The sequence below is a fragment of the Ambystoma mexicanum genome, chromosome 1q, assembly GCF_040938575.1.
Source record: "Ambystoma mexicanum isolate Mex_15411 chromosome 1q, UKY_AmexF1_1, whole genome shotgun sequence".
Classification (NCBI taxonomy): Eukaryota; Metazoa; Chordata; class Amphibia; order Caudata; family Ambystomatidae; genus Ambystoma; species Ambystoma mexicanum.
This window is the reverse complement of record NC_090922.1, coordinates 511175766-511202630: the sequence shown is the minus strand read 5'-3', so window position 1 is coordinate 511202630 and position 26865 is coordinate 511175766. Positions and strand designations below refer to the sequence as shown.

Genomic DNA, 26865 nt, shown 5'->3' with positions numbered 1-26865 from the left:
CTAAAATGGCGGCTTACATTGATTTTAAGGTCAGGACCTTGCAACACGGATTTCTTCGCAAGTGGCTTACAAGCAGCTTGGCGTAGGCCAATATACATATATTAATTGCAATAGGAGGCACGATGTAATTTCTCATTTCACACTTAGCCCTGAGCTGCCGTGCCGAACAGCCTGCAGACGTCCGCCCAGCCTCGCTTGCTGAACTGCCTGCTGCCTGGTACCCACAGCTGTCTCCCGCCACTAACTCTGTCTCACGGGCTGCAAAGCACCCTGGAACCGATGTGATGCTGGAAATGCATTGGAGGGACAGGGCCTCCATGTCCTTGTCCTGTAGTCCTTTTATCGTGTGGGTTCTGTGTTATTTTCTGCACAGGATTCCTTGTGGGACGCCTGGCAGTGCAGCTCTTCCTCTTTTTGGTTTGGTGAACAGACCCTTCAGATACCCTTATGGCACCCATGGGTGGGGGTACGAACCTGTACCCCTACAGTATGTTTTTGGGCACCTGAGTGTGGCCTACAGAGCAGGGTATGGGCTTGTGGCAGCTCCATGCTGAATTTGACAGGTGTTCTGAGTATCCTCCATTTTGGGATACACAGACCCTGCCATTGGGATCAGTTGATTCCTGATAGGAGACAAGATGGCCCCTGTGGCTTCTTGCTTTCTATTGCCTGTTACCTTGTTTTCCCAAAGTCCTGGGAAGCCCTGACACTGTCCCTTCCCCTGACTGTCTGTTGGGTGGAAGTTCCATATATGGTATTGTGGGGAAGTCCAGGCCAGAGTGGCTGCAGCCTTCCCAGTGACTCTATGTTGTGGGTACACCCTTGGATTGCGACCTGGATGAATGGAGTTTGTGACCAATATGTACTTCATGTTATGGGTGTCTGGTTTCTGGTATGTGACACAAAAAATGAGACAGCCCTACCCGAAACTGGTTTGAATGCAGAGTGGAGTGCTGAATGGCTGGGTACTTGTCCCAATACACATTCCTTGTTGTGAGCGTCTAGAGGGAGGAAAATAACCTGAATGCACTGTGTGCCTGATTGGCTGCCTGCCTGCATGAATGCCCCTCTGAATGATTGGTTGCCTGAGTGTGACCCTGCAGAGTGAATGAGAGACCAAACAGTATATCTGGGGTCCTCTCACTGTAGAAAATTGTTCAGAAGCTGAAGTCGATACTTGATGCTTACTCTCGAAGCCGAACCGGAAGAAGAAGGTGAACCGCTGTTCCCTTCATAGCAATCTGAAAGCCCTGATCCAAGAGAGGACCTGGCTAGGAGACCTCTTCCCAAGCTACGAGGGACCATTGTGCACCAGCTGATCTTTGCCAAAACTCCCTGGATGTCAGACCCTCGAAAGGCTGCCGACCGGAGAAGGAGACCGCCGTGGAATCCAAAATGAAGCGCCCGGACATTGAAGTCCACCACCGTCGACGACTGCCATTGCCGACCGGGGCCACAGTGCTCCATTGTCTAAGACACTTTGAATCAAGGACTCCCTTGCTCATCACCATCGACTTCTTTCGTCCTGCCGGAAAAAGTCAAGGTCGTCGACGACCGAGGAGAATCAGCTGCTGGGTTTCCCACCACCCGAAGGCCACAAAGATGCCGACCAACTGATGCCCTTGCTGGGCTAAAGTTCTTCAGTGACCCTTTGCGGCAACAAACTATCGTCGTCGAGGGGCACCGCACGCCTCGTCTTCGCAGGATGTCCACGACCAATCGTCGACGAGCACGCCCGGACCGAAGCTGCTGCCTCTACGCCTTTGTTCACCTTTTCTTCCTGGGATCTCGACGATCCGTGACTGCTGCCTTAAAGGGTCACTCAAGAAGGATCAGTTGACGACCCAACATCGAACTCTGCTAAACCAGGTACATTGGGGCGGTAGAACTTTTATAGAAGGAGATAAGACTCTAATAGACGATATATGGACTGGGCTTGTGTTATATCTTTATTTACAGGTTGCCTAGGTGGTGGGATCCTCACCCAGAACTGAGTCTAGGTAAACGGGACACCGCATTCTGCCATCTGTGCCTGTACTCTGCCAAATAGGGAGCAGGAGTACAGATAACCCCCTCCAGTCTTTACAACCGCCTTGACACTGTCGAGCACCAAGAGCTTCTTCAGCACCAGGTACATTGTGGTTCTGCCCCCCTGGTTCTTCTCAAAGGACCCTAGAGACAGTTATGACTCTTTGCCCCTTTGGTGCTGAAACCAAATAATCTTGAACTATAAGACTGTTACTTTACCACCTACCCTCCTGTCAGTATCTAGAATGCATCTCGTTCCTTTGTGAAACTGTCTGTCCTCTATGTTCCTTTACAGTGGGGGTTGTATTTATATTGTGCTGGAACTGTCTGTTGTAATAATAATAAAGTAGATATTTTTATACAACCTTGACTGGACAGTCCCTTTTATCATTGGTTAATAATTGTATTATTCACTGTGTTGCCAACGATCAACCACCTTTGCGGAGATAAGCCTGCTGTTCTGTACACGATACCAATATTGGACAAGGATGTCTTATAATTTACTTGTATTTTAATCTGTTCGGATCCCTTCTGGTGTACTAGAGGTGTGGGGCTGATTGATGTTTTAGAAACCGATATTCGACGTTGGACCACAGGTGCCCCCGAAGTTGATTCGTCACAAGCTGAGCCCGAGAATGTCAAGACTCTCGTCGCCCTCGCCCTGCGCCTACCATGGCAACTTCCAACAATCCCAAACATGAACGAATTCCCACGGATATCGTTCTTTGTGCACATGGAGTGAAGATGTCAACGTCGCCTTGGTGTGCGGAGCTGAGGGTCTGAGCCGGAACCTTATAGCAAGGGAAACCCACCCACAGTACTACCGTGCATGTAATCTGCAGGTACACCCACCAAGTTACCGTCTGAAGTAATGCTATACCAAGGGTTCGGAGTACTCCGTTCGCGGAGACGCTGCACGGTGGACGCTGCGGTTCCATTAAGCCATAAAGGAAGCACCGCTTTCAAAAGTGAAAGGAACTTCCGCCCAGCTGAGAACACCTCACCTGGTGACACCTGGCCGCGTCACAGCCCCTTTAGATCCCGCCCAGGCCCGCATGGGACTGTCAACAGTGCACGCCCCTTTGCATATCAGTGGCTCAGCTGGGCATGCCATTGGCTGGCACCGCCCCCTTCCTGGGTGCATCTCTTTGGAATGCATTAGTGGGAGGGGTCTGAGAGTGCAGGTGCGGAGGGGGGCGGGAGGCAGAGAGAAGCGCAGCCAGACCCCGCAGATCGGAGAAGACTGTGGCACCAACAGACAGGAGGATCGGGGCGTCAGTGGAAAAGGGTACTGAGGTTCCTGCAGAGGAGGGGAGCCAGCAGAGGAGACTGAGGTGCCTTCAGAGGAGGGGGAGTCAGCAGAGGGGACCGAGCCTCCTGCACAGAGGGGGGGGGACCACCAGAGAGATCGAGGCTCCCGCAGAGAGACGGGAGGGCAGAGCGCGCAACCAAGGGGAGAGGACTCAACGCCTGAGCAGCGGGAGAGGAGCGATCCTCCATCAGAGGAGAGGGGATCGGCACAGAGGCTCCGGCGGAGACGACGGGTGCAGGGCACGGGCGCCACCACCATGGCTGCGGGTTGCTGCAGGGAGGCTCGTGGCATCGTGCAGACGCTGCTGCTGGGGACGCTGCTGCTGCTCGTTGGACAAGGTATGGCCAGCCTTTGCTCCCAGCAAAGCCATTGCATTTCGTATTTCTGCCTGGTGGGGGGCGAGCAGGGAATGGCCGTGACGGTCATTGTCCTGGGGATGGCCTTAGAGGGCGATCCATGTGTCTGTGCTCCGTGTGCATCGCCAGTATAGCAATATGTCGGGGAGGATGCACACCCCCTCCACCATCTCGTCCCAGTGCACTGATTCTGCTGACCTTCAGAACAGCGCGCTCCCTCCACAGCCCTGCTTCATCCTCGCGTCAAGCTTCGCTCCTCCATACGACGGCTCCATCCTGAGGTTAAGCTCTCTCATCACACAGTTTCGTCTGCACGTGAAGCTCTCTCCCTCCACAGCTCTCCTTTATCCTCCAGTGCAGCTCTCTCCTTCCACAGCCCTTCCCCATCACCGAGTGCAACTCTGTCTTTCCACAGCCCTCCATCATCGAGTGCAGCTCTTTCTCTCCACAGCCCTCTTTCATCCTCCAGCGCATCTCTCTCCTTCCACAGCCCACCCCATCATCGAGTGAAGCTCTCTCCTTCCACAGCCTTCCATCACTGAGTAAAGCTCTCTCCTTCCACAGCCCTCCATCACTGAGTGAAGCTCTCTCCTTCCACACCCCTCCATCACTGAGTAAAGCTCTCTCCTTCCACAGCCCTCCGTCACCGAGTGAAGCTCTGTACTCCCACAGCCCTCCTTCTTCGAGTGTAGCTCTTTCTCTCCACAGCCCTTCTTCGTCGAGTGCAGCTCTCTCCTTCCACGGCCCTCCATCATCGAGTGAAGCTCTCTCCGTCCACAGCCCTCCATCATCGAGTGAAGCTCTCTCCTTCCACAGCCCTCCATCATCGAGTGCAGCTCTCTCCTTCCACAGCCCTCCATCACCAAATGAAACTCTCTCTTCCACAGTCCTCCCCATCATCGAGTGAACCTCTCTCCTTCCACGGCCCTCCATCACTGAGTGAAGCTCTCTCCTTCCTAAATCCACAGCCCTCCATCATCGAGTGAAGCTCTCTCCTTCCACAGCCCTCCATCATCGAGTGCAGCTCTCTCCTTCCACAGCCCTCCATCACCGAGTGAAGCTCTCTCTTCCACAGTCCTCCCCATCATCGAGTGAACCTCTCTCCTTCCACGGCCCTCCATCACTGAGTGAAGCTCTCTCCTTCCACAATCCATAGCCCTCCATCGCCGAGTGAAGCTCTCTCCTTCCACAGCCCTCCTTCTTCGAGTGCAGCTCTTTCTCTCCACAGCCCTTCTTCGCTGTCGAGTGCGGCTCTATCCCTTGACAGCCTTTCTTCACCACTCAGTGAAAATGTCTCCTTCCACAGCTCGTCTTCATCCTCCCGTTAAACGTTCTCCTTCCAAATCCCTCCTTCAACCTTAACTGAAGCTTTCCACACCCCTCCTTCAAACTCCTGCGGAGCTTTCCACAGTTCTCCGCAATCTTTAATCTTTCCGTGAAGCTCTCTCTTTCCACAGCGCTCCTTCAAACTTAAGATCTTACTTCCCACGTGCCTCCATCAATCTCTGCTGAAGCTCGCGACAGCTCCACTTCAGTTTCCTGTGAAGCTCTTCTTCCACACTTCCACGGGTTTCCTTCACACTCCCTCCCCCGTGAAGCTCTCCTTCCACAGCAATCCTTCACCCCCACCCCCCAGGTCCCTTATTCCACAGCTCTCTTTCATTCTCTCACGAAGCTCTCCCTCCACAGTCCTCTTTCAACCTCAAGGGAAGGTCTCTTTCCACAGGCCTCGCCGTCTTCCTGTGAAGCTGTCCCCTTCCACAGCCCATCTTCATCCTCCCAAGAAACTCGCTCTTTCCACAGTCCCCCAATATCCTGCCTGCAAGCTGTGGCGTTTCGCGGTCCTCTTCATCCTCCCGTGAATCGTTACCTTCCACGGGGCCCCTTTATGCTCCGGTATAGAGCTCTTTCCATCCACAGCCACCTTCATCCTCCCGTAAAGCTCTCCACAGCCTCCTTAAACCCCTCTCCATCAAGACCCGTTCCACGCTCACACGTCACCGTCGCGCGAAGCTACCCCTCCCCCCCTCCCCTGGCGAGCTATCCACAGTCCTGCCACAAACCACCCCCAATCCTTCCTCAGCATGTGCACCTGCGCCTCACCCTCCAGTCCTCTCCTTCCCAAACTCTTGCGCAATCGGGCCTCAAGTCCACCGTCCCGCCTCATCCTCGCGTGAGGCCCAGCTCCAGCCTCCGTCTCCATGCGGTATTCTGGCGATGCTCTCTGTGCGACGCAGACAAGAAATGCGGCGCTGTGTGCAGGTCGCGTGCATCGCTATCCGACCGCCGATGTGCAGCGTTGCGAATCTTGTCATTCGCACAATGCGATCGGGAGCGATTTGTCAACAAATAAGCCGGAATAGGTTTCTGTTCCGGACTAGCGACCGCGCACCAGGACAGGGACATGCGTAGTAGCCGGCTCCCCTGGCTGGAGTCCACATGGAGTCCACGATACCAGAAGGGCAAAGGCAGCTCAGGCGGAGGGAGAGCTGCCGTCAGTATATGTTAAGTGTGAGAGCAAAGGTGCAAGAGTCACTAGTCCATGACGTGGGTGCCATGAGAGAGCGCCAGCGCACATGCAGTAAACATGTCGACACAGTGTCACTGTGGCGTAATAGCAAAGAGAGTTGCGGACACACAGGGCCTACTCTGCTGTAGCGGGTGGGCAGACGGGGAGAACAGCGGGTGCTCATGTGCCCCTAACGTGCGTGGGGGAGCTTTGCTGCGCGGTCTGTGCGCGGGCGCAGGGGCCGCAACCCGAGTGGGGAGCTCTGCAGTCTCCCTGGCAGTGGGCAGCGGTCTCCGGGGTTACACCAGGGTCATCTGAATTTATGGGATGTGAAGGGGATACCCCTTGGTGCCCTGGTGAGAAGCCCGCGCCATTGGAAGACACCGCCCGCCTCACAGGTATAGCCTGCTTTTCCGGGTGTGCTTGTCTGTGTGCTGCCGTTTGAACGCATGGCACGCCCCTTTCTTTGCAACCCGACTCTGCCGTGTTCCGTGAGTGGAAGGTGTGTGCCAGGCGGGGCCCTGGAGCAGGCACACGACTCCCACAACTGTACTGCGAGGTGCGCCTTTCATCCTCCCTCCGTACCCGCACGGTGCCCGCCCTGCCCGGCTTTGATTCCCTTGCCTACTCCCAGCGGATCCGCCCATGCCCCCAAGCCGGGAATGGCGAAGCACAAAGCGGCCGCGGGCATGCAGGAGCTGTGCCTTATGCCTCCCAACACATGGGCTTACTATGGCCGTTGTGGGCGAGGAGACCGTGCCCCGCTCCTGCAGGGGGAACAAAGCCCCGGCTGTCGCTGTCGCCAGGCCTAGCTCGGGTTCATTAACATTCCGCCTCCCGGGGGACTGGAGGATTTCTTTCTCGAAATGAAATCCCTGCGCGCGGCTAATTTTCCTAAACTCCCCCACCGTGTCTGCGCGCTGCTCTGTCTACCGCGTCCAAAAGCGTCCCTTAGATCCGTCACGCCAGCCTGCGCAGGGCACCAGGAATAACACACACCCGCGCACATGGCAAGGGCACCAGCGAGAGCCGGACGGGTTTACACCACATTCCAACGCCATCCAGCATTCATCTATGTGTTGCCCACCCACGCCCCCGGTGTTTGGCCAGCTTCTAAGCGCTTGCCACATTGGCAGCCACCGGGACTTGCACCTGTACCCCCCACGTGGCTTGCCCCAGGCAGCACACGCGTTTGGTGAGCTGATGGGGCAGCTGCTGTCAACTCTTGGATCACAAGGGCTAATTTGGCTGCACTGCCTTCATGCAGGCTTGGACTGGCCTGCAGGGCGCTGCCCAAACCGAAAGCACAACATGCTACCGCGGGCCAGTTTCTTGGCTCAAAGTGACCTACTTTTTTTAGCACATGTGGGACAGTTTGATAGGTTACTTCACCAAGTGGCTAGTCGTTTTGTCCAGTGTAAGTTACTGAATGAATATTCTTTAAAATGCACAATTTTGTGTCACATTTTTCCACCACTCCCACCCCCCGCGTATTAATCAATCTGTCACAAAACGACTGATTTTCCATTTGCAACCGTGGGTCACTTTTTCATCGGTGCCCGAGACAATTGTAGGCCCCAGTCCGACCCTGCCTTCATGGCGATCACCCCCACCCCGACCCACTGCCTGTTTCCTGCACGCGCGAGGAGAGCCGTATTGGAGTCCCGAAATATGGGCCGGGACCACCCTGACACTGCACATCGCGTTCGTCGCCCCCCTTCGCGTAGAAGTAGAGGGGGGGGGGGGCACTTCCACGAACTTTCTTCCCTCGGAGGATAGGCCTGTCATCTCATGTGTAAGAGGGCGTTTGGGTTGGTGCTAGGACGCCGTATAAAGGAAGTGAGCCCTACACGTGCACGCTGCCTCCCCCACCCACCACACGCGGACACGGAGGAAGGGCGTTTGAAAGGCAGCCTCACGCGCCTTCCAGGCTGCTGTTGAGGCCGGCCCGCGCTCAAGAGTGCAGATATTTTCACCACGCACGCACGCGCGCGCACACGCACGCACTGCGCGTGGGGCTGGCCGTCCGTGGCTTATCTGAGGCAGCAGGGCTCCCCGCTTGCGTAATTAGATTCCCTTTTTTAATCAATGTTTGCAGCCATTCCAGATAGTAGGTCATGGGAGGGGGGAGGGAGGGGGTGTCTCTAGTCGCGGCCCTCGCCCCGTCACAGTGTGTCCCCCGGGGAGCTGTCTTGGCGAGGAGAACGGGGACCCGAGCCCCCAGGCCACGCATCGCAGCTCATTCACATGTGCCTTGACGTGGTGGCCTTTTATTTGGAACCAAAACATAGACGCTTATTTATGGAAGTGAACAATATCGCAGGCAAGGCCACGTGGGCACACCGCGTGCCTTAGGAACCTAGCCACCACAGATCTGTCCCTTGTCATTAGCGTAGACATACACACGTCACGCGCCACCCTAGGGTGGGGCGGAAGTCCTTAGTGATGCCTTTAAATGCACACCTTCTGTTAAATGAAACGCCCCTGCGTAGATACAGCGACCTACTTGAGTATGCTGCAATGAATGGAATACTATTACACCTAGAACATCAAAATCCATCTTCGCGTTTTTGTGCGCCGCTCCTTTTATTTAAAATCATTAGCCACCTGTAGGCTGACTATTGTTGGATCTGGTGAGGTCTTGGCTTCACCTGTTTTGGCACAGAATGTATTTTTGTGCGATTCGTTTAAGGAGACCTAGCGATAGAACCTCTTTCCAGATTGGGGGGCGGGCGGGTGGGGAGGGCACCTGTCCCAGCTATAGAGCCTTTTTCGAGACTTCGGGGTGTGGGGGTGGGGGGGGCCTGCAGTAAATGCTTTGCATGCTAGCTTTCCTGTCCAGCCGCACCTTAATAGCGCTCCGCATTTGAAACTGAGGACGGAGATCCAAAAGCGCTTTTTGTCGAAGGTCAAACGGTTTGCCGAAGGGAACTGACACCTCTGGTCCATGCTCGCATGCTAGGCCAGTCCTCTGGCCGTTGTCCTGTAGGCCAGCCTGTACCTGTTCATATCCCCCTTCTTCCCTAGTCTCCAATGTCAAGCTGGGCTCTTAATGCCGGCTCTGTGCGCTTGCCCCGCCCCCGGGTGGGCGCGCAGCGTCGCCCTTTGTTGAGCGGGATGGCTCTCTAAACAGCCCCCAGTGTGTGCCTTGGTCGCTTGCTTGGGCAGAGCGCCTTTGTGCGGCCACAGAAAGGCCCCGCATTTGTATGCAGGGCCGCTGCTCCAGTCCCAGGCCCCTGTTAGCTGGGTGCCAAGATTTCTGAAAAGCCTGTGCAGAAAAGCTCCAACTTTTGACTGCCTTTTAGCTCAGGTTTCATGGCTACGAGGGCCCCCTTAATCCTTTTGCAGTTCACCAGCGCACCCCGTCTTTGTGCGAGTTGTCCACATCACAAAGTTGTCCAGGCTACACCTGTCGTTACTCAGGTGACCCCCGAGGTTGGGGTTCAGAACACAATGCTGTGACCCCTAAGATTTTACCCCGTTTAATTTAAACTCCTGCATTGCCCAGAATTTTCCAGTTATTTTCTCTCAAGAGAGGACAGTGAGTGACTGGAAATGGGAGCGGTTCTTAAAACTGCACACTGCACAAAAGAATGACTCCATTCAGGTGATCTTAATGTTTTTTTTTCACTGTGTTTCTTTCGGTCTTGCTACCAAAGATAAAACCAGATTCGATTTTTATCAGTCTGAAATTGCTTTGCATGCTGGTAATTGTAGGCTTCCATTCAGGGCGTGTAAACCAAAGTTACTCTCATACTCCTTTTGCTTAACATGTTACTATAACGATGTATGCGCGGCCAGTACAGTCTAGTGAGGGATGGGTATGGTTCCTGGCATCAGTATACACGTGTCATTTTATAGTTTGTTTACACTTGGCTGCCATGCCTACAAGCCTACCCGCACGCCCCCTTCCGCCTACGGCTCCACCTTTCAGCTGGAACCTCAGCACGCTTCCCCCATTTCCAGGGCTGATTGACAAATGCACCCCCACATTCCACCTAATCTGCTGCCATCCGGCTCTATGAAGGTCATTTAGTCCGCTTTTTCTGTCAAGGCCACATGCATCTACCCCCCCAGCCGGATTCGTGCTCTAGAACTCACTTCACAAAACAACACACAAAGGACAAGGTTCTCTCTCCTTCCATAACATTGTGCTTTATAATGTTCACATCTAAGTACCCCTAACAAAGTGGCTTGCATTGTTCAACACATTGTATCACCCCCAGGTATTCCTAGGAAGGCGCACTCTGCTATGCTGCATTATACGTTCTACTATTCACATATAGGCACCCCAAAAGGTATGGCATTGCTACATATTGACCCCTGCTGTGTTTCACATCTTTCTATCCCTAACAAACCCACTGACAGCTTCACACTCAACCACCCGCGTTTTCCACATGTTAAGCAACACGCCAACTCAAAGGGCTAGAGAAAACCCTCCCTCTTGGCCTAAACACGCCAAAAGTCTACATCCCTTGAATCCACTCGCAAACGCACCAGCTGACCTAACCCCCCTGGCAAATCCTGCATTGGAGGCCTCCTATCTGGAAACCAAGCGCCTCTGGTGCACACACAAGCAACCACCCAGTAAGCAAAGGCGCCGCATGCTCTTGGTTCGGGTCTATGTTCTTTCGACAATGGCTATTTTTTCGACAGGTCTTTTTCCAAACATTTTTTTTGCTGAAAAAAAACATCGAAAAATGTATGTTTTTATTTTTGGAGGGGTTCCCCCCAAAGTCCCCTTCTGCTATTGTTTTAAAAAAAATATATTGTCAAACCCACCCCCCAACCCTTTATATGCCCCTTCCCAACCAACCCCCCAATATTTTTTGATGGGGTTTTCAGCAAAAATTTTTGCTAAAAAACCCATTGAAAAAATAGCCATCGAAGAAAGAACGGTATGCGCCTGGTTCTACACGCACCAACAGCTAAGGACAGCACACTGTCTTTTTTCTCTTCTCCACTAACCAGCCCTCTCGACCTCTTTGTCTTTCTGATTGACGAGAGCACCTGGAGACCATCAACATGGCAGTGATGTGCAGTGTTATTCGCAATACCACAATATAACGCCAGTAAAGGTTCCTTGGTCCACACTTTCAGAGCACTGCTTCTTCCACTAATCCATTCATTCAGCCGATTGGACGTGGTGCCTAAGGGGCCACTTTGACTCGTCGGGCACAGTTCTTGCTGTAAAGCTCAGGTTAGGGAGGGTTTGATTGCTCATCGCATTTGATGATTGGGCAGAATTCTCGGCCTATCAGAGGCCACATATGCGACTTCTTTTCTTCATGTGTCTCATCTAACAATGGGAGGCCCTTTTGTTCTTATAAACAAGGGTTAACAGATACTAGCCCAAATAGCAGAATGCTGACAGAATGTTTGTCAAATACGTTGCGCCTTAGAAAGTATTTCAACCCCACAAGTGTATGAAAGGTAGTGGTAGTGTGCAAGCGTTTCTGCAGATAATACCTGTGAAATGTTGGTGATGTCTTCTCCCACTTTTCGCGCAGTGATTAGTTCCATTACAAGCAACGTCTGGTTGGCCATACCAAATGTTGCATTGGCGTGCAAGCCACACCAGGGACGTCATTTCACCAAAACGGCAGGGGCAGTGGAAGTGACACGCAACCTTTGACCTCTGAAGACATCACAGGAAGTGATGTAATTTGACCCAACCCCGAAGTAACATTACAGGAAGCGAAGGAACGTGACCTTCCGCCCCTTGATAAAAACAGGAAGGGGCATCACATAGCATTGTTCTTGCGCACACAACGAAAAATATGGTTATGATATCACTATAATGTGATATACATTTCATACAGGAATGGATTACCATATGTATCGTTAATAACAGTGTGTATAGGCCCATATTACCAAATTACTGTGAATGGAAGAAGACATCCTAGGCCAAATGATAATGATGTGTTATTATAAAGCACTTATGCTTAAGCGCTTTAAATAGAACAAATATACATACAATATCACCCAACCTGTGTTGGTACTCATTTATCGACCTCAGAAGGATGAAAGGCTGAGTTGAGGTGTTAAAGAACAGACTAAATCCGGGACTCACCCCTTGAAGTGTACCTGAAATAAACCTTTAATGGGTCTAGCAATTATTGTATAGAATGCCAGATCGACACACTATTTGTTAGTCCTATTAATTGTTATTTAGGGTCAGTACTCAAAGTGTTACACTGGTGCAGCCCCCTGCTTTTTTTTTTTTAAGAGGCCTGAACAAGAAAGCCAGCCACTCGAGAAACAAATATCCACATGGCACTGGCCACAGCCAGACCAGGAGCTTACATTAAAAAAAATAAAGAACATCTTTTTTTAGGAGTAACAAGAGAGACCACAGGTGTAGCAAGGGACACCACATGGGTCGCAGTTGCGACCCCCGGCGACCCCCAAATGACGTCCTGAGCCACACACACTTTTGGTTAAGGGGAAAATTGTGGTTTTAATTTAGGCAATTTAACTTTGCAAACAAGTGTACACACCATCCTTGGTCCCTCTTCTTGGGAGCCCACCTCCTCCCAGAAAACAAATCCTCTTATTTGACCTATCAACTTCTTCCCTTTCAAGGTCAAAGGCAGCTTTATGTCCTGCACCTGATGGTCAAACGTCTTCATCTCCATCATTCAGTCCACTTTCAAATCCCTCTGGGTCTTTCTGCCCTTCCATTCGTACCCTTCAGCTCCTAGGCTCACCTACCTGCTCCTGAACCAGCCAAGCCCTACTTCCTACCCCTTCTATTAACCAATCAAAAGGTACAAACACTCAACAGAGCTCCAAGCTGAGAAGTACAAACCCCCTGCTGATCCCATATCTCAGGTACCACCCGCACCACCCACTGCCCATCCTATATGTGGAGACAGTTTTTCCTGATGTGGGTACTGAGCTTGCTGTGCCCAGAGCCACAAGCTACACCTCGCTGAGGACACCCACACTGGAGGCCTCCCCCTGCACGTTGTTGCCTAAAGTTCCTCTGTAATGGACTTTCCTGATGTAACCACCAGTAACCTCATCTCGCAGACAGCCAGCCAATCGCTGGAGTCCTGCATGGAGTAGCCCTCTTCACCAAGCCCACTTTGTATAATCCCCCCCCCCATCCCCATGACAGTCAACCCAACTACCCCAAAGTTTTAGAGGTATAACTTTCTTTTTTTCGACCGCTTTCTCCTCCCAGAAATGGTCCTGCCCCAATATGTTGGTCAAGAATGTAAGACCTATTCCACTCTCTCTTCCCTATAACCCCCAACCTAATCTCCCACTCTACTGGCTACATGTACTGGCGCTTGTGCAGCGTGAAAATGGGTCCCCCTAGGTAACACACACCAGGAGTTTGTGACCTAGGGTAGATCAGCACCATCAGAACAGTGGGCCTGCCCTCCGAATTCCATCAGCAGAGGTGCTAGTCTTGGCACACGAGTGACAATTGTTCGCCTCCAGACTCGAAAGTGGCCTGGTTGGCGGGGAGCCATTGCCCAGAAGTGAGGACGCGGGCCTGCTATAGGAATGTTTGCATTGCGCTAAAGGAATGGGTGGGTGGCCATTTTGCAGTGGCACACGCACTGAATATTAACCCTGACCCTCAACGCCGCCCCCGACCCCCCTGCCTCAGCCTGGCAGACAATGACTGCTTCATAGCTCGGCTGCCCGGCACAGCTCGCGCGGAATGTGCACAGGGCAGCACTGGGCACCGCGGAAGCTGGACTGGTATAATTGCACAGTGCGTGGCTGTCAAAAGAATTACTGCATATCTGTTCACATTTCATGAATTCTGCAGGGAGGGGGCGACGCGCTGTCTGAAGTTTGATGCCCGCATGACAGGACATGCGCCGCTTCTAGGGGCTCTGCACCGGGGCAGTTTCTTATTGTGCAATACGCTTCCATATAGAGGGGGGTACTGTGGGGGTGTGGAAGGATGAGACTAGGATGGTGGAAGGATGCTTGCGTTAGAGGGTAGAGCCTATGCCATCCCTTCTAAGGGAAGTGCTGCTCGGGTGCTGTGGAAGGCCAGAGGCGCCTCTAGAACTGTGGAAGGATGCTTGCAAAGACAAAGAACCCGCCCATTGCGGGGATGCCGGGATGGGCGCACTGGGGGGCTGCCAGGGGCTGGAGTGGGCCTGTGGATGCTGGAATAAATTAGTACCCCCCCAGCACTATCTGAAATGTCGTCAGGCCGAGTGCGATAGTTAACTTCACATCCTTACTGTTCATGGCCTGTAGGAATGTCATTGTATTTTCCCTTGTTCCCTCCCTTGCCTTGAAGCGCTTTGAAACAGATGGTGTATAGGCGCTATATAAATAAACTATCATATCATTATCATATCAGCAAGGGGCAGGACGGCTTTGCTGTCCTGGGCTCGGCGATGGGGTGCGGGGGGATGCGGCAGCATGAAAAAACCCTCATAAAAGGGTGCCAGAGGGTGAGGAGGGCACGGTTCTCGGACTCACCTTCCTGGAGATTTGCACCAGCAAGCTCCTGCCCCTGACCCGTACCATCGCGCCCGCTGGCCTCGCTTTGTTTCCATCCCCCCCAGCCTGAATTTCAGCGTTCAGGAAGGGAGGGTTTGTTGGCAGGTGGGGGGGGACCATGTGGACACTGAGATCCCCCTCCGGGGGACTCCAGAGCTGGAATAGTGCTGAGGGAGGACAGAGTGTGCCCCATTCATAAATGGCTGTACAGCCACTGGGGGATCCTGGCCCGGAAGGGTTGGGGAGGGCACGATCAGGGGGCAGTTTGTGCCAGTGATGAAGGGGTTGCCCCCTGGTATCGCCCACCCCCCACCCTGAAAAGGGCATGATGGCGAGGGGACAGGGCCTCACCACCATGCTCTGCCTGGGGGACCTGGACCACTTGTCAGTATAAAGATGTTGAATTTCGTTATCATCATTGCAGAGTGTGCATTTTGGTTGTTTGATTACTTTTTGACGTGTAATAAAATGTGGCTGGAATGGCATCCAAAAAATATGTGTCAGGATTGGTCACTCTTCCCCTGGCACGGCCGCCCTGCAGAGCACACCTTAGAGAGAACTGCCTATACCAGCCCTTCTAAGCGGAGGGCCGTGCTGGGGCTGTGGAAGGGTGGAGGTCCCTTTACACAGGGGGGCAACACCTAGGACTATGGAAGGATGCTTGCATTAGAGCGAACTGCCCATCGCAGGCTGTACTTCTAAGTGGGGGGGCCACTCTGTGGCTGTGAAAGGATGGAGGTCCCTTTACACAGAGGGGAACACTTAGGACTGCGGAAGGATGCTTGCACTGGAGGGGACTGTGTATCACAGCCCGTACTTCTGTGACGGGTCAACCTCCAGGGCCCAATTGGTCCAGGGATGAATATCGGATTCTAAACCATCAATCAGCCCCACATCTCTAGTACACCAGAAGGGATCCGAACAGATTGGAACACAAGTCAATTACAAACCTCCTTGTCCAATTTTGGTAATGTCGATGGAACAGTGGGCTTATCTCCGCAAGGTCGTGGATCGTTAGTTGCAATTATTACCCAATGATAAAAGGGACTGTCCAGTTAAGGTTGTATACAAATATCTACTTTATTATTATTACAACAGACAGTTCTAGCACACTACAAAATACAACACACCCTGTAAAGGAACACAGAGGACACACAGTTTCACAAAGGAAAAGGAAGCACTCTGAATACTGACAGGAGGGTAGTCAGTAAAGCAATCAGTCTTAACTGCTCAAGGGAGCAAGGGATCCCAAATGTCACTATGGGCCTTCGGAGGAGGACCAGGGGGACAGAACCACAATGTACCTGGTGCTTAAGATGATCTTGATGCTCAACAGCGTCAAGTCCATTCCAGGACTCTTTGCAGGTCCTGTGACAGAGTTTAAGATGGGAGACAGCTGCGGGTATCAGGCGGTAGGCAGTTTCTCAAGCGAGGCTGGACGGACGGCTACAGGCTGGCCTACACGGCAGCTCCGGGTCAAGAATTGTCTCTGTGCTGGTTGGCGAATCTGGAACGCTGGTCGAGACGTATCGGATAGCTTGAGTGACTTCAGCATGACAACAGCCAGTGGTGCAGCCTGTCGCGGTTCGAGGGCTCACTGCCTCAAATGGACGCTAGTTGATGCTTATTGTGGCACTCCTCCTAGCTTCTTTGCAGGGCTTGTGTTGTCCTTTAAGGCGGATGGCCCAAAGCTGAGAGAGTGTTTGCAGGCAATAGCCCTGTCCTTTGTTCAGAGACTCTCTGGCACTTCCCACCTAGGAAGCTTGCTGGCAGAACCTAGCAGGGCACGCTGTTTTCTGGCTGTGTACCGGTTCTGGAGCTGTGGATGGGTCCTCTGAGTCTGGTATCTCCCTCTGTTCCCTGGGAGATGTTTAGGGGAGGGATCTTGCTTCCCTCTTGGAAATCCTGGGCTTCCTTCAGTGGCAGAAGATGTAAGGCAGACTGTGCCTTCAGCCAGGGTCCAAATGAGTCCTTCATTTTACCCCTTTCAAATTTGTTAGATGATCTGCTAAGCGACGGGCTCTGCCCTCTTTTAAAGCCAAATGGACTGCAGTGATTGGTGCAGGCTAAGCCTACCTTAAGGAACCAATCATGGGTCCCTACCAACAATCTTCTGTTATGCGTGAGGTCAGGACCAGAGTGCTTAGGAAAGGTAAGGAGTGGCAACATGTACTCCTAAATCCCACCCATCTTCTTGTCTGTTGTAGATCAAAGTGTCTCTAGCCCCCTGTGACTCTTGATCAAAGCGCAAGTCTCGCTTGAAGTTTGTGATGAGAGCAGACTTCCTGTCTTCCTTAAATCACATACTTCTGCCCTCCCAAAGGGGTCCTCTCTGCAGGGGTTGCTGACGGTAAATAGTGGACCCAGACATGCCATTCACTGTCCTTCATACAGATGGGTGGGAACTAGCTTCAAGTTGGCACATTGCATATCAAAGAGGTGTTAGCCTGCCTTCCTTTTGTCCATTCTGTGACCAAGCTTGTTACAGGCCTGTTTCAATTAACTCGTATTAGTATGCGCTGCCACCAGCAGATTAGACAATAGGGAGGCAGATCCATAGAGCTTTGTGATATTTTAATTAGGCTGTCCATGGCTGGAGGAAGTTGTCTCCTTCCCCCTTGGATGAATTTGATGTGCCCATGGCTGTCACATGCCAGCTGAACATGACAGGGGCGGACGGCGCCTGTAGGCTGTGTCCTCCTAGAGTACACGTGACTATGGTTTAGTCATGCAGTGAGCAGGGAAAATGTGTGCGGAATGGCCCCACACATTTTTGTAGGCTGAGATCACAGGGATTACTCGTATAGGGAGGGGCCCGCTGGGGCATATCCGCCCATCGCAGGGATTACTCCATAGGGACGGGCCCGCTGGGTCATATCCACCCATCGCAGGGATTACTGGCATAGGGAATGCCCGCTGGGGCATATCCACCCATCACAGGGATTACTAGCATAGGGAGGGGCCCGCTGGGGCATATCCGCCCATCGCAGGGATTACTCGCATAGGGAATGCCCGCTGGGGCATATCCCCGCATCGCAGGGATTACTTGCATAGGGAGGGCATGCTGGGGCATATCCGCGCACCGCAGGGATTACTTGCATAAGGACGGGCATGCTGGGGCATATCCGCGCACCGCAGGGATTACTTGCATAAGGACGGGCACGCTGGGGCATATCCGTGCATCGCAGGGATTACTTGCATAGGTAGGAACCTGCTGGGGCATATCCGCCCATCGCAGGGATTACTTGCATAGGTAGGGACCTGCTCGGGCATATCTGCCCATCGCAGGGATTAGTTGCATAGGTAGGGGCTCGCTGGTGCATATCCGCCCATCGCAGGGATTACTCGCATAGGGAGGGGCCCGCTGGGGCATATCCGCCCACCGCAAGGATTACTTGTATAGGTAGGGTCCAGTTGGGGCATATCCGCTCATCACAGGAATTACTCGCATATAGAGGGGCCCGCTGGGGCATATCCACGCATCGCAGGGATTACTCGTATAGGGAGGGGCCCGCTGGGGCATATCCGCCCATCGCAGGGATTACTCCATAGGGAATGCCCGCTGGGGCATATCCGCCCATCACAGGGATTACTAACATAGGGAGGGGCCCACTGGGTCATATCCACCCATTGCAGGGATTACTCGCATAGGGAATGCCCGTTGGGGCATATCTGCGCATCGCATGGATTACTTGCATAGGGAGGGCACGCTGGGGCATATCCGCGCACCGCAGGGATTACTTGCATAAGGACGGGCACGCTGGGGCATATCCGTGCCTCGCAGGGATTACTTGCATAGGTAGGGACCTGCTGGGGCATATCTGCCCATCGCAGGGATTAGTTGCATAGGTAAGGGCCCACTGGGTCATATCCGCCCATTGCAGGGATTACTTGTATAGGTAGGGGCCCGCTGGGGCATATCCTCCCATCGCAGGGATTACTTGCATATGTAGGGGCCCGCTGGGGCATATCCGTGTATCGCAGGGATTACTCGCATTGGTAGGGGCCCACTGGGGCACATTCGACCATCACAGGGATTACTTGCATAGGGAGGGGCCCACTGTGCACATATCCGCCTATCGCAGGGATTACTCGCATAGGGAGGGGCCCGCTGGGGCATATCTGCCCATCGCAGGGATTACTTGCATAGGGAGGGGCCCGCTGGGGCATATCCGCTCATCGCAGGGATTACTTGCATATGGAGGGGCCCACCGTGCGCATATCCGGCCATCGCAGGGATTACTCGCATAGGGAGGGGCCCGCTGGGGCTTATCTGCCCACCGCAGGGATTACCCGCATAGGGAGGGGCCCGCTGGGGCATATCCGCCCATCGCAAGGATTACTTGTATAGGTAGGGTCCAGTTGGGGCATATCCGCTCATCACAGGGATTACTCGCATATAGAGGGGCCCGTTGGGGCATATCCATGCATCGCAGGGATTACTCGTATAGGGAGGGGCCCGCTGGGGCATATCCGCCCATCGCAGGGATTACTCCATAGGGACGGGCCCCCTGGTCATATCCACCCATCGCAGGGATTACTGGCATAGGGAATGCCCACTGGGGCATATCCGCCTATCGCAGGGATTACTCGCATTATCTGCGCATCGCAGGGATTACTTGCATAGGGAGGGCACACTGGGGCATATCCGCGCACCGCAGGGATTACTTGCATAAGGACGGGCACGCTGGGGCATATCCGTGCATCGCAGGGATTACTTGCATAGGTAGGGACCTGCTGGGGCATATCCGCCCATCGCAGGGATTACTTGCATAGGAAGGGACCTGCCGGGGCATATCTGCCCATCGCAGGGATTAGTTGCATAGGTAGGGGCCTACTGGGGCATATCCGCCCATTGCAGGGATTACTTGTATAGGTAGGGGCCCGCTGGGGCATATCCTCCCATCGCAGGGATTACTTGCATATGTAGGGGCCCGCTGGGGCATATCCGCATATCGCAGGGATTACTCGCATTGGTAGGGGCCCACTGGGGCACATTCGACCAACACAGGGATTACTTGCATAGGGAGGGGCCCGCTGTGCACATATCCGCCTATCGCAGGGATTACTCGCATAGGGAGGGGCCCGCTGGGGCATATCTGCCCATCGCAGGGATTACTTGCATAGGGAGGGGCCCGCTGGGGCATATCCGCTCATCGCAGGGATTACTTGCATAGGGAGGGGCCCGCTGGGGCAGGGATTACTTGCATAGAGAGGGGCCCGCTGGGGCATATCCGCCCATCGCAGGGATCACTCGCATAGGGAGGGGCCCGCTGGGGCATATCCACCCATCGCAGGGATTACTCGCATAGGGAGGGGCCGCTAGGGCATATCTGCCCATCGCAGGGATTACTTGCATAGGGAGGGGCCCGCTGGGGCATATCTGCCCATCGCAGGGATCACTTGCATAGGGAGGGGCCGCTGGGGCAGGGATTACTTGCATAGGGAGGGGCCCGCTCGGGCATATCCGCCCATCGCAGGGATTACTTCCGTAGGGAGGGGCCCGCTGGGGCATATCCGCCCATCGCAGGGATCACTCGCATAGGGAGGCAGGTGCTGGAGTCGGAGCCCCGCTCTTATCAGGGGACGCTTCTTGCGGCAGCAGAGATTTCCCCGGGGAAAGGCACGGGCACTGGCGACGATGCCCGTATCGGAGTCATTTTCTTCCACACGAGGAGGGGTGTTGGGGCTGTGCGAAGATGCGCCTCTCGGGGTCATGTTATTTTAATCAGAATGCCTCCGATAGCGAGGCACGCGTTCGAGCTGTTTGTTTCTTTCATTTGTTTGCTTTGGGTCGAGTTTTTTTTGTTTTTATGGACGCCCTGGATCTGCTGTCCTGCGCAGTCTTGGCGGGATCATTTGCATATTGCATTTAGGGAGCAGTGGCAATTCAGAGAGACTGCGGCGGGGTGACGGCACGCGCATTCGTTGCTTTTATTTGCGGCCTAGTGGCGCCGTCAGCGCTTGGCGCGTGGACCCAGCGGAAGGAGGCTCAGACACGGAAGCCACAGATTCGAAGGAGCCCTGCGAGCCCGAGCCTGGTGCTGGATCTGACGGGGGCGGCACTCGTGCCCCTGGGGGCGGGACTACTGAATGCCTTGCACCACAGTGGCCAAGCCCTTTACATCGACTGAGGCGCCCGCATCTGCCATGTTCCCCCTTCCGTGGCCTTCAGGGTGGCTTCGCAGGCTGACCTTTCATTCCCACTCTGCATCTCACGACCATGCTGACTTCGGCATGGGTGCAGGGTCGGACTGGGGCATAACATTGTGTCAGGCACCAACGCCCACAGGTGCAAATCGGAATTCATTCCTTTTGTGACGCTGTTTATATAGTATCCAAGAGGGAGGTTTTAGATACAATGTGATGCAAATTGTACATTTTTAAGAATATTTATTCAGCAACACTGGTCAAAACTATTAGCCGCACAGTGAAGTAGCTCATCAAACTGGTCCACATTGGCCAAAAAAGTGTCCCACTTTGACCCAAAAAACTGGCTCACACCAGCATTTTGTTTCAGTCCTGAGCCTCTTGTCCTATACGAGCCTTCATGGGTGCTCTGGACCGCCATGGTCCCTCTTGCGTGTCGACATTTCTTGGCGCTATTATCCAAAGGCCTGTACAAAGGAAATGAAAGAGTAGAGCAGCAGTTAAAGCGTGCTACATAAAAGAACTCATGACAGAAAGCCTCAAATCAAAGCACATCCTGTGAAAAAAGCAGTATGCATAACATTAGATTCAAGCTGTTTCTTACATTGATTTAAATTCAAGCCGGAGCAAATATCCAAAAGAGAATTGCATAATTTGAGAACTAAGAGTTGAAACTGGCGAAAACGAGCCAAACGAATAACACTTGATGGGCGACAAGAAACACATTTGCTCTCTTTCTTCCTCTCTCTTTCCTTTCCTTTTTTTCTCTCTTCTTCTTCAACCGGTTCTATTTTTAATACGCTGTTGGTTATTTTTAAATTGGTTGTGATACGTTGCTTATTTATATTGTATTGATTGGCTATGTGTTTATTGGATTATTCATGTAAAATAAAAAGTTAAATCCTTAAGAAACCCAAGGTAGAAGGAAACCAAAGCATGAACACATTTACACCCCAAAACAAAGGAAGTGATGGTCAAATCTCAATTTTCCAGGAAGTCAACCTAATTGAGCCCGATAGGGAGACACGAAGACCAGGCAAAATTCTTACAGCCCAGGACACAACATTACCAAGCTGAAACCACACCCAGCTAGGAAGACCCACACACAAGGAACAACACGGAAGACTGAACTAGGGCAGACTGTAATGAAAAAGAAAAGTCAAAGCCAAGGCGTAGATTGCGGCGAGATTGGTACCCAGCAGGAAGCTGAAGCGCGGGCAGATAAAATGGAAGAAGAAGACACCGGGGAGTGGGGGGGGGGTTCATATTTTGAAGGATTAAGTTAGAGAAAGCAAGAAGACCGCTAAGAGACTGGCAGATAGGCGCTGATGGATTGAATCATCAGAGGAAGGGAAAGCATGTTGAGTGCCTGTTGGCTTGCCCTAGACTGAGATGGTGCTGCTTTGAGGTGTATGGGTTTGCCTTTAGTTTCTGTGGTCTTCCTTGGTTGCCTGCTGGTGTGCTGTGAGCCACTGTGGTCCGGCCTCCATTTCCCGCTTGGGTATTCTAAAGTGATGCGGTCTGACATTTCATGCCAGACTGGGTGCACTGCACTAGCATGGTCCCGCACTGATGTCTGCCTTCCACCTTCACGGTGTTGCCCGCTGTACCTGCTGGCATGCCCTGTGCTTCGGTGAGGCTGCTTTTGGTGCACGCAGGAGTGCCCCGGGCCATCTTCATTCCAGCCTGCCATGCAATCTGCAAGGCCCTTCAGTGAAATCTTTTTTGATGGTTTTAAAAGCAAGATCTGGACAAAACCAGGAGCTAGAAAGTAATGTAGTTCAATGGCCATTCACCACTGTAGCGCTCTCTGGGCACTTACAAATACATTAGTGGATATTGCGTTTGTGCGTGATCCTCGGTGCCCAGGCCTTAGTGGCAAGATAGGGTGGGTGTAGAGGGAGTTGGAGAAAGTAGGTGCAGAAAACACACAAGAGGTGGTAGGTAAGACAAGGAAGTGGGTTGGGGGTGTTGGTTTAAAGCAGAGTTCTTGGGGACTCGATTCTCTAGTTTGTGTGCGAGGACATGCAGGAAAATATGGCAATCAATGCTGCAACAGGGGGCAGACATGGCGGGTAACGGCCCGCCTAGGCAGGCCAGAGCGAAGGGAAGCCATGTCTGCCCCCGGGGGTGATAGCCATTCGCACCCCAGGGTTCATCCAGGGTGCAAATTGTTTATTTTCGGGTGATGGGCTCTGCGCATATTGGGCAGCCCCCCCACAGTCAAGACGGCGCCACTCGGAGAAGGACCTAGGGTGGCTGGAAGCAGCTGGCGGTACACAGTGTATTCGCACCTGCTGTTCCCGCCAGCTGATTGGCTGAGTGCCCTTCCCTGGGTGCGAATTAGCATTGTACGGCTGAGATGCCTACATACCTAAAGGTGTGTCCTAGCTGGCAGATCTGGTGCTATGCGTTAGGTGTACTCAGAGGGAGTGCGGTTGGTTGTTTGGGCTACGGATGTGCTCAAGCAGCACAATGTAGTTTACAGTTGGATTAGGTGTGCCTACACTTTCCAAAACCTGCCCCCCAGGTAAAGATCTAGAGATTGCTAAGGCATACATCCAAAGTGGCAGTAAGCAAGAAACATGTGGGCAGAAGGGCAGGGTTTGGGCATGAGGGAAAGTGACCAGCCCTAATGGAGTGCCCACCTGCAGGGACACAGCCCTATGTTAGTCCATCCTTGTACATTTGTGAACCTGAAGTGAGAGTGGGATTTGATTTCTAGGATCCATATGGAGTCCCCTGCCATGTGACTCCCTCCCGGCACTTACCTAATTACATTAAATGTGGCTCCGCCGTGAACCCTAAGAGACAAAAGCAGAGTTGTACACACCCCTGTAATGTACACGAGAAGCTGCATTTGAATGTGACACGGAAGTGTAACGGCACAGCTCTTGGGAGACTCAGAGATCTAACTTGACACGCCTGTGTGTTTTTTGTTTGTAATAAGAAGATTCTGATGCATGCTATACAAGGAATTGTGCTGTTTTATTCAGATTTGTGTCATGTTTTGTTAAGCAGTATTTGTAAAGTGCAAGGTTCACAGTTTCCATAGCTTCCTGGCATTTAAGGCTGCAAGAGAGATGAAGGTTTGTTTCACTGGGCTCCAGGAAGATATCCATAGGCGGTGCAGGGGGCAGCGTTTTTATATCTCACACACTAGCATATGATGTGAGCAGGTCTTTGGTATGGGGGTGGCGAGGCTTCGAGGCGCTTGTAAATCCTCGGTTTGGTGTTAGTGTGGACAACGCAAAGGAAAAGGAGCGGTGGCTGGAAGGTTTTCAATTATTCTAAACCTCTGGCATTGCTCTGGGCAACCCTCAGACCATCATTCTTCACCTGCCAAGCCATTACAGAATGGGGAAAGACCATATGCAAATCAGGTTTGGTCCCACCCCCCAAAGGGGCAGTCCAGCCCCAACTGCTCGATCACATCCCTTCTGCATGAGACCACAAGTGAGCAAAACGTGGTTGTAGACCCTCTTGAGTGGACGATATTCCGTAGAACAGGGTATTTGACCAAAGAGGAGGAAGGATAGCTCAGGACCAACACATTTGTCTTAGAAGCAAGACAACGCAGTGCAACATAGGTTTGAATCTCGAGCCCATGCATAGAAACCACTTGTTGGTATTGAGCGTGTTATAAAAGAAAAATTATGAATAATAAATGTTGTTTGTTCTTAGTATAGGGACTCCCGCACCCTTGCTGAACAAGCCCAGACAGATTTGTTGATAGAATACCCATAAGTGTGCAAATTCCCTTCTATTTAGTCTCTTTGCCAGGGATCTGCAACCTTTGGCTCTCCAGGTGTTTTGGACAGCAATTCCCATTATACCAAGCAAGCATACTGCATGCGCGGGATCGTGGGGAGTCGTAGACCGAAACATCTGGTGAGCTGCAAGTTGAATACTCCTGTTCGCTGCCCCAAATGGCCACAGATAGCCAATTGTGTAGATGGAAAGCTGGGAGGAACTAGGCTCTCTCGTGAATGAGGGAGAAATACCCTGGACCAGGCTACCTTGACGTTCTTAAGTCCTGCTAGGAGCATCTCAGGGGATGGCTTTAGCGGTGTGGGATTCCAGATCCCGCTTGGACTGAGGCTGGGCTCTTCTAGGAGTTCCACTGCATAAGCAAGCCTTTTCTAACCCTGCCGACCTGGGCAGCAGTTACTGTGTCTTGTGTACCAGCTTTCATTTTCCGGCTCCATGGCCTTTTTTGATGAAGGGATTGCAGTGTCTGTGTAATTTTTATCTGGTTGTTGTATGGAGAGCAACATGCCACCTTTTATCTGCTCAGGTGTTTGTCAGTAGCATTGGTGGCATCAGGGTAGAACATGTTGGTTCCAAATTGATAAGTCATGCTGATTGTCTTATCAGCCAATGGCCGATTTTGTGCTGAGTAAAGGAGGAGCACCTGACAGTGTTCTGCCATTGGTAGGGCACAGTCGCTTAGAGGCGGAGATCACATGACATGCATATGTGAACATCTTGCCCTGCACAAGTTTATAGCTGTGTTTTTCTGGGTCCGGTAGCTCTACTGTAACACAGGAAGCTTGGTCTTGTGAGAACAAGTCAGAAGGATCCGACTGAAAGGCTGACACTCAATTTGGTAAGGTTCAAGGACCTCACTGCTGGATTCTCTTCCGGTCCTTCAGTTTCAGGCTGTTTGGGATCTGTGTGAATGATTTGCAAGTAGCCGTCGCTGGGATTCAGTGGTGTGAAAATCACGGTCATGGTATTTGCTGAGGAGAGTCTCTAAGTTACCATTAGACAATCAGAAGCTGCCACCCAGAGTAGAACCTCCTCTGCTTCAGCACTGGAGGCTCTGCTAGTCCAGCTTTGCTGATGGTTCTGGAATGTGGGGATGAAGAAACGGCAGTTGTGGAGTGTTTTTATCAGCCCAGGAGAAGGACGGCAGTGCTAGGGTCTTCTCTTGCAATGAAGGTAGTTGCACTGCATGGCAGGAGAAATGATCTCTCTTCTAGGGATGAGATTTGCCCAAGCGGGGAAAGACCCTACCCCGAAGGATGGTGACCAGATGCTACAGCGGTGACCTTACACCTCCTGCCCAATGCTGTGTCTCGTGTCGAAGGAGCCAAGTACATGAGATGGTTGCTCTTTACTTGGGAGGGGCACTCTGTGAGGGATTCGACCATCAGCACGGGAAGAGTGTGCTTGACTGGGCTTTGTTTGTTTGTTTAAAAGAATGAATGATGGGAAATGCCACCAAAAATATGTGGGGCCATTCCCGCACATATTTTCTGTGCTCATCGCACAGCAGAAAATAGTCATGTACTCTGGGAGGACAAAGCTTACCAGCGCCGCCCTCCCCTGTCATGTGTAGTTGACACTTGACAGCCGTGGGTACATCAAAAGCCTTTGGCTGTGGGCAGCCTGATTGGTATTTCAAAGTCCCATGGATTTGCATCTCCATTGTAAAACCTTGCTGGTGGTGGCGAATACTGAAGCATGTTAATTAGCAGGCCTCAGCGAAGGCCTGGGTGCAGGAAGGGACAATGGAGACAAGACACCAACACTTCTTTGTGATACAATGTGTCAAATTGGTACTAACACCCCTCCTTGGTATGAAAGGGCAGTGAATGTCCTGTCTGGAACCACTCCTTCCAGAGCAGGAAAGTATGTGAATTGTAGGAGACGAACGTCTGCCTGCAACCCCTACTTCAAAGGAGGCCCATGTTGTGATCAAGCACCGCATAGGGCTCAGTTAATTAGGGAGACACTTTGATGTGCTGCAGATAGAAAGATGTGTGGTACTTAGAAGTATATTTTGTCATCCTTCCCTTGTCTGTTGCCAAGCGCTCTCATTCTGACTTGAAGCATCACTGAAGATTGCTGGTGGAGACCCAGGATTGGCTCACTTAAGTTAGGCTTGGCCTACACCAATCCATGGGCCCCGTTAGGCTTTAAAAGTAGGCTGAGCCTTTCACTGATCAGATCATCTGAAGACTTTGCAAGGAGTAAGAAGAAGGACTCATTTGGACCTGAGATGAAGGTACAGTCTTCTGCCA

General features: G+C 52.4%; 1 protein-coding gene across 2 annotated transcripts in view; it reads left to right on the top strand.

Moving 5' to 3' along the window:
• The first annotated feature begins 3221 nt into the window (after positions 1 to 3221).
• CADM4 (cell adhesion molecule 4) overlaps positions 3222 to 26865 on the top strand; it is a 1490292-nt gene continuing 1466648 nt past the window's right edge. Inside the window, exon 1 of one of the 2 annotated variants that reach the window (XM_069640887.1) lies at positions 3222 to 3678. In XM_069640887.1, coding sequence (XP_069496988.1) covers positions 3597 to 3678 — 82 coding nt within the window. In that variant the 5' untranslated portion in view covers positions 3222 to 3596. The remainder of the gene's footprint in view (positions 3679 to 26865) is intronic. The other variant, XM_069640888.1, reaches the window with a different exon arrangement.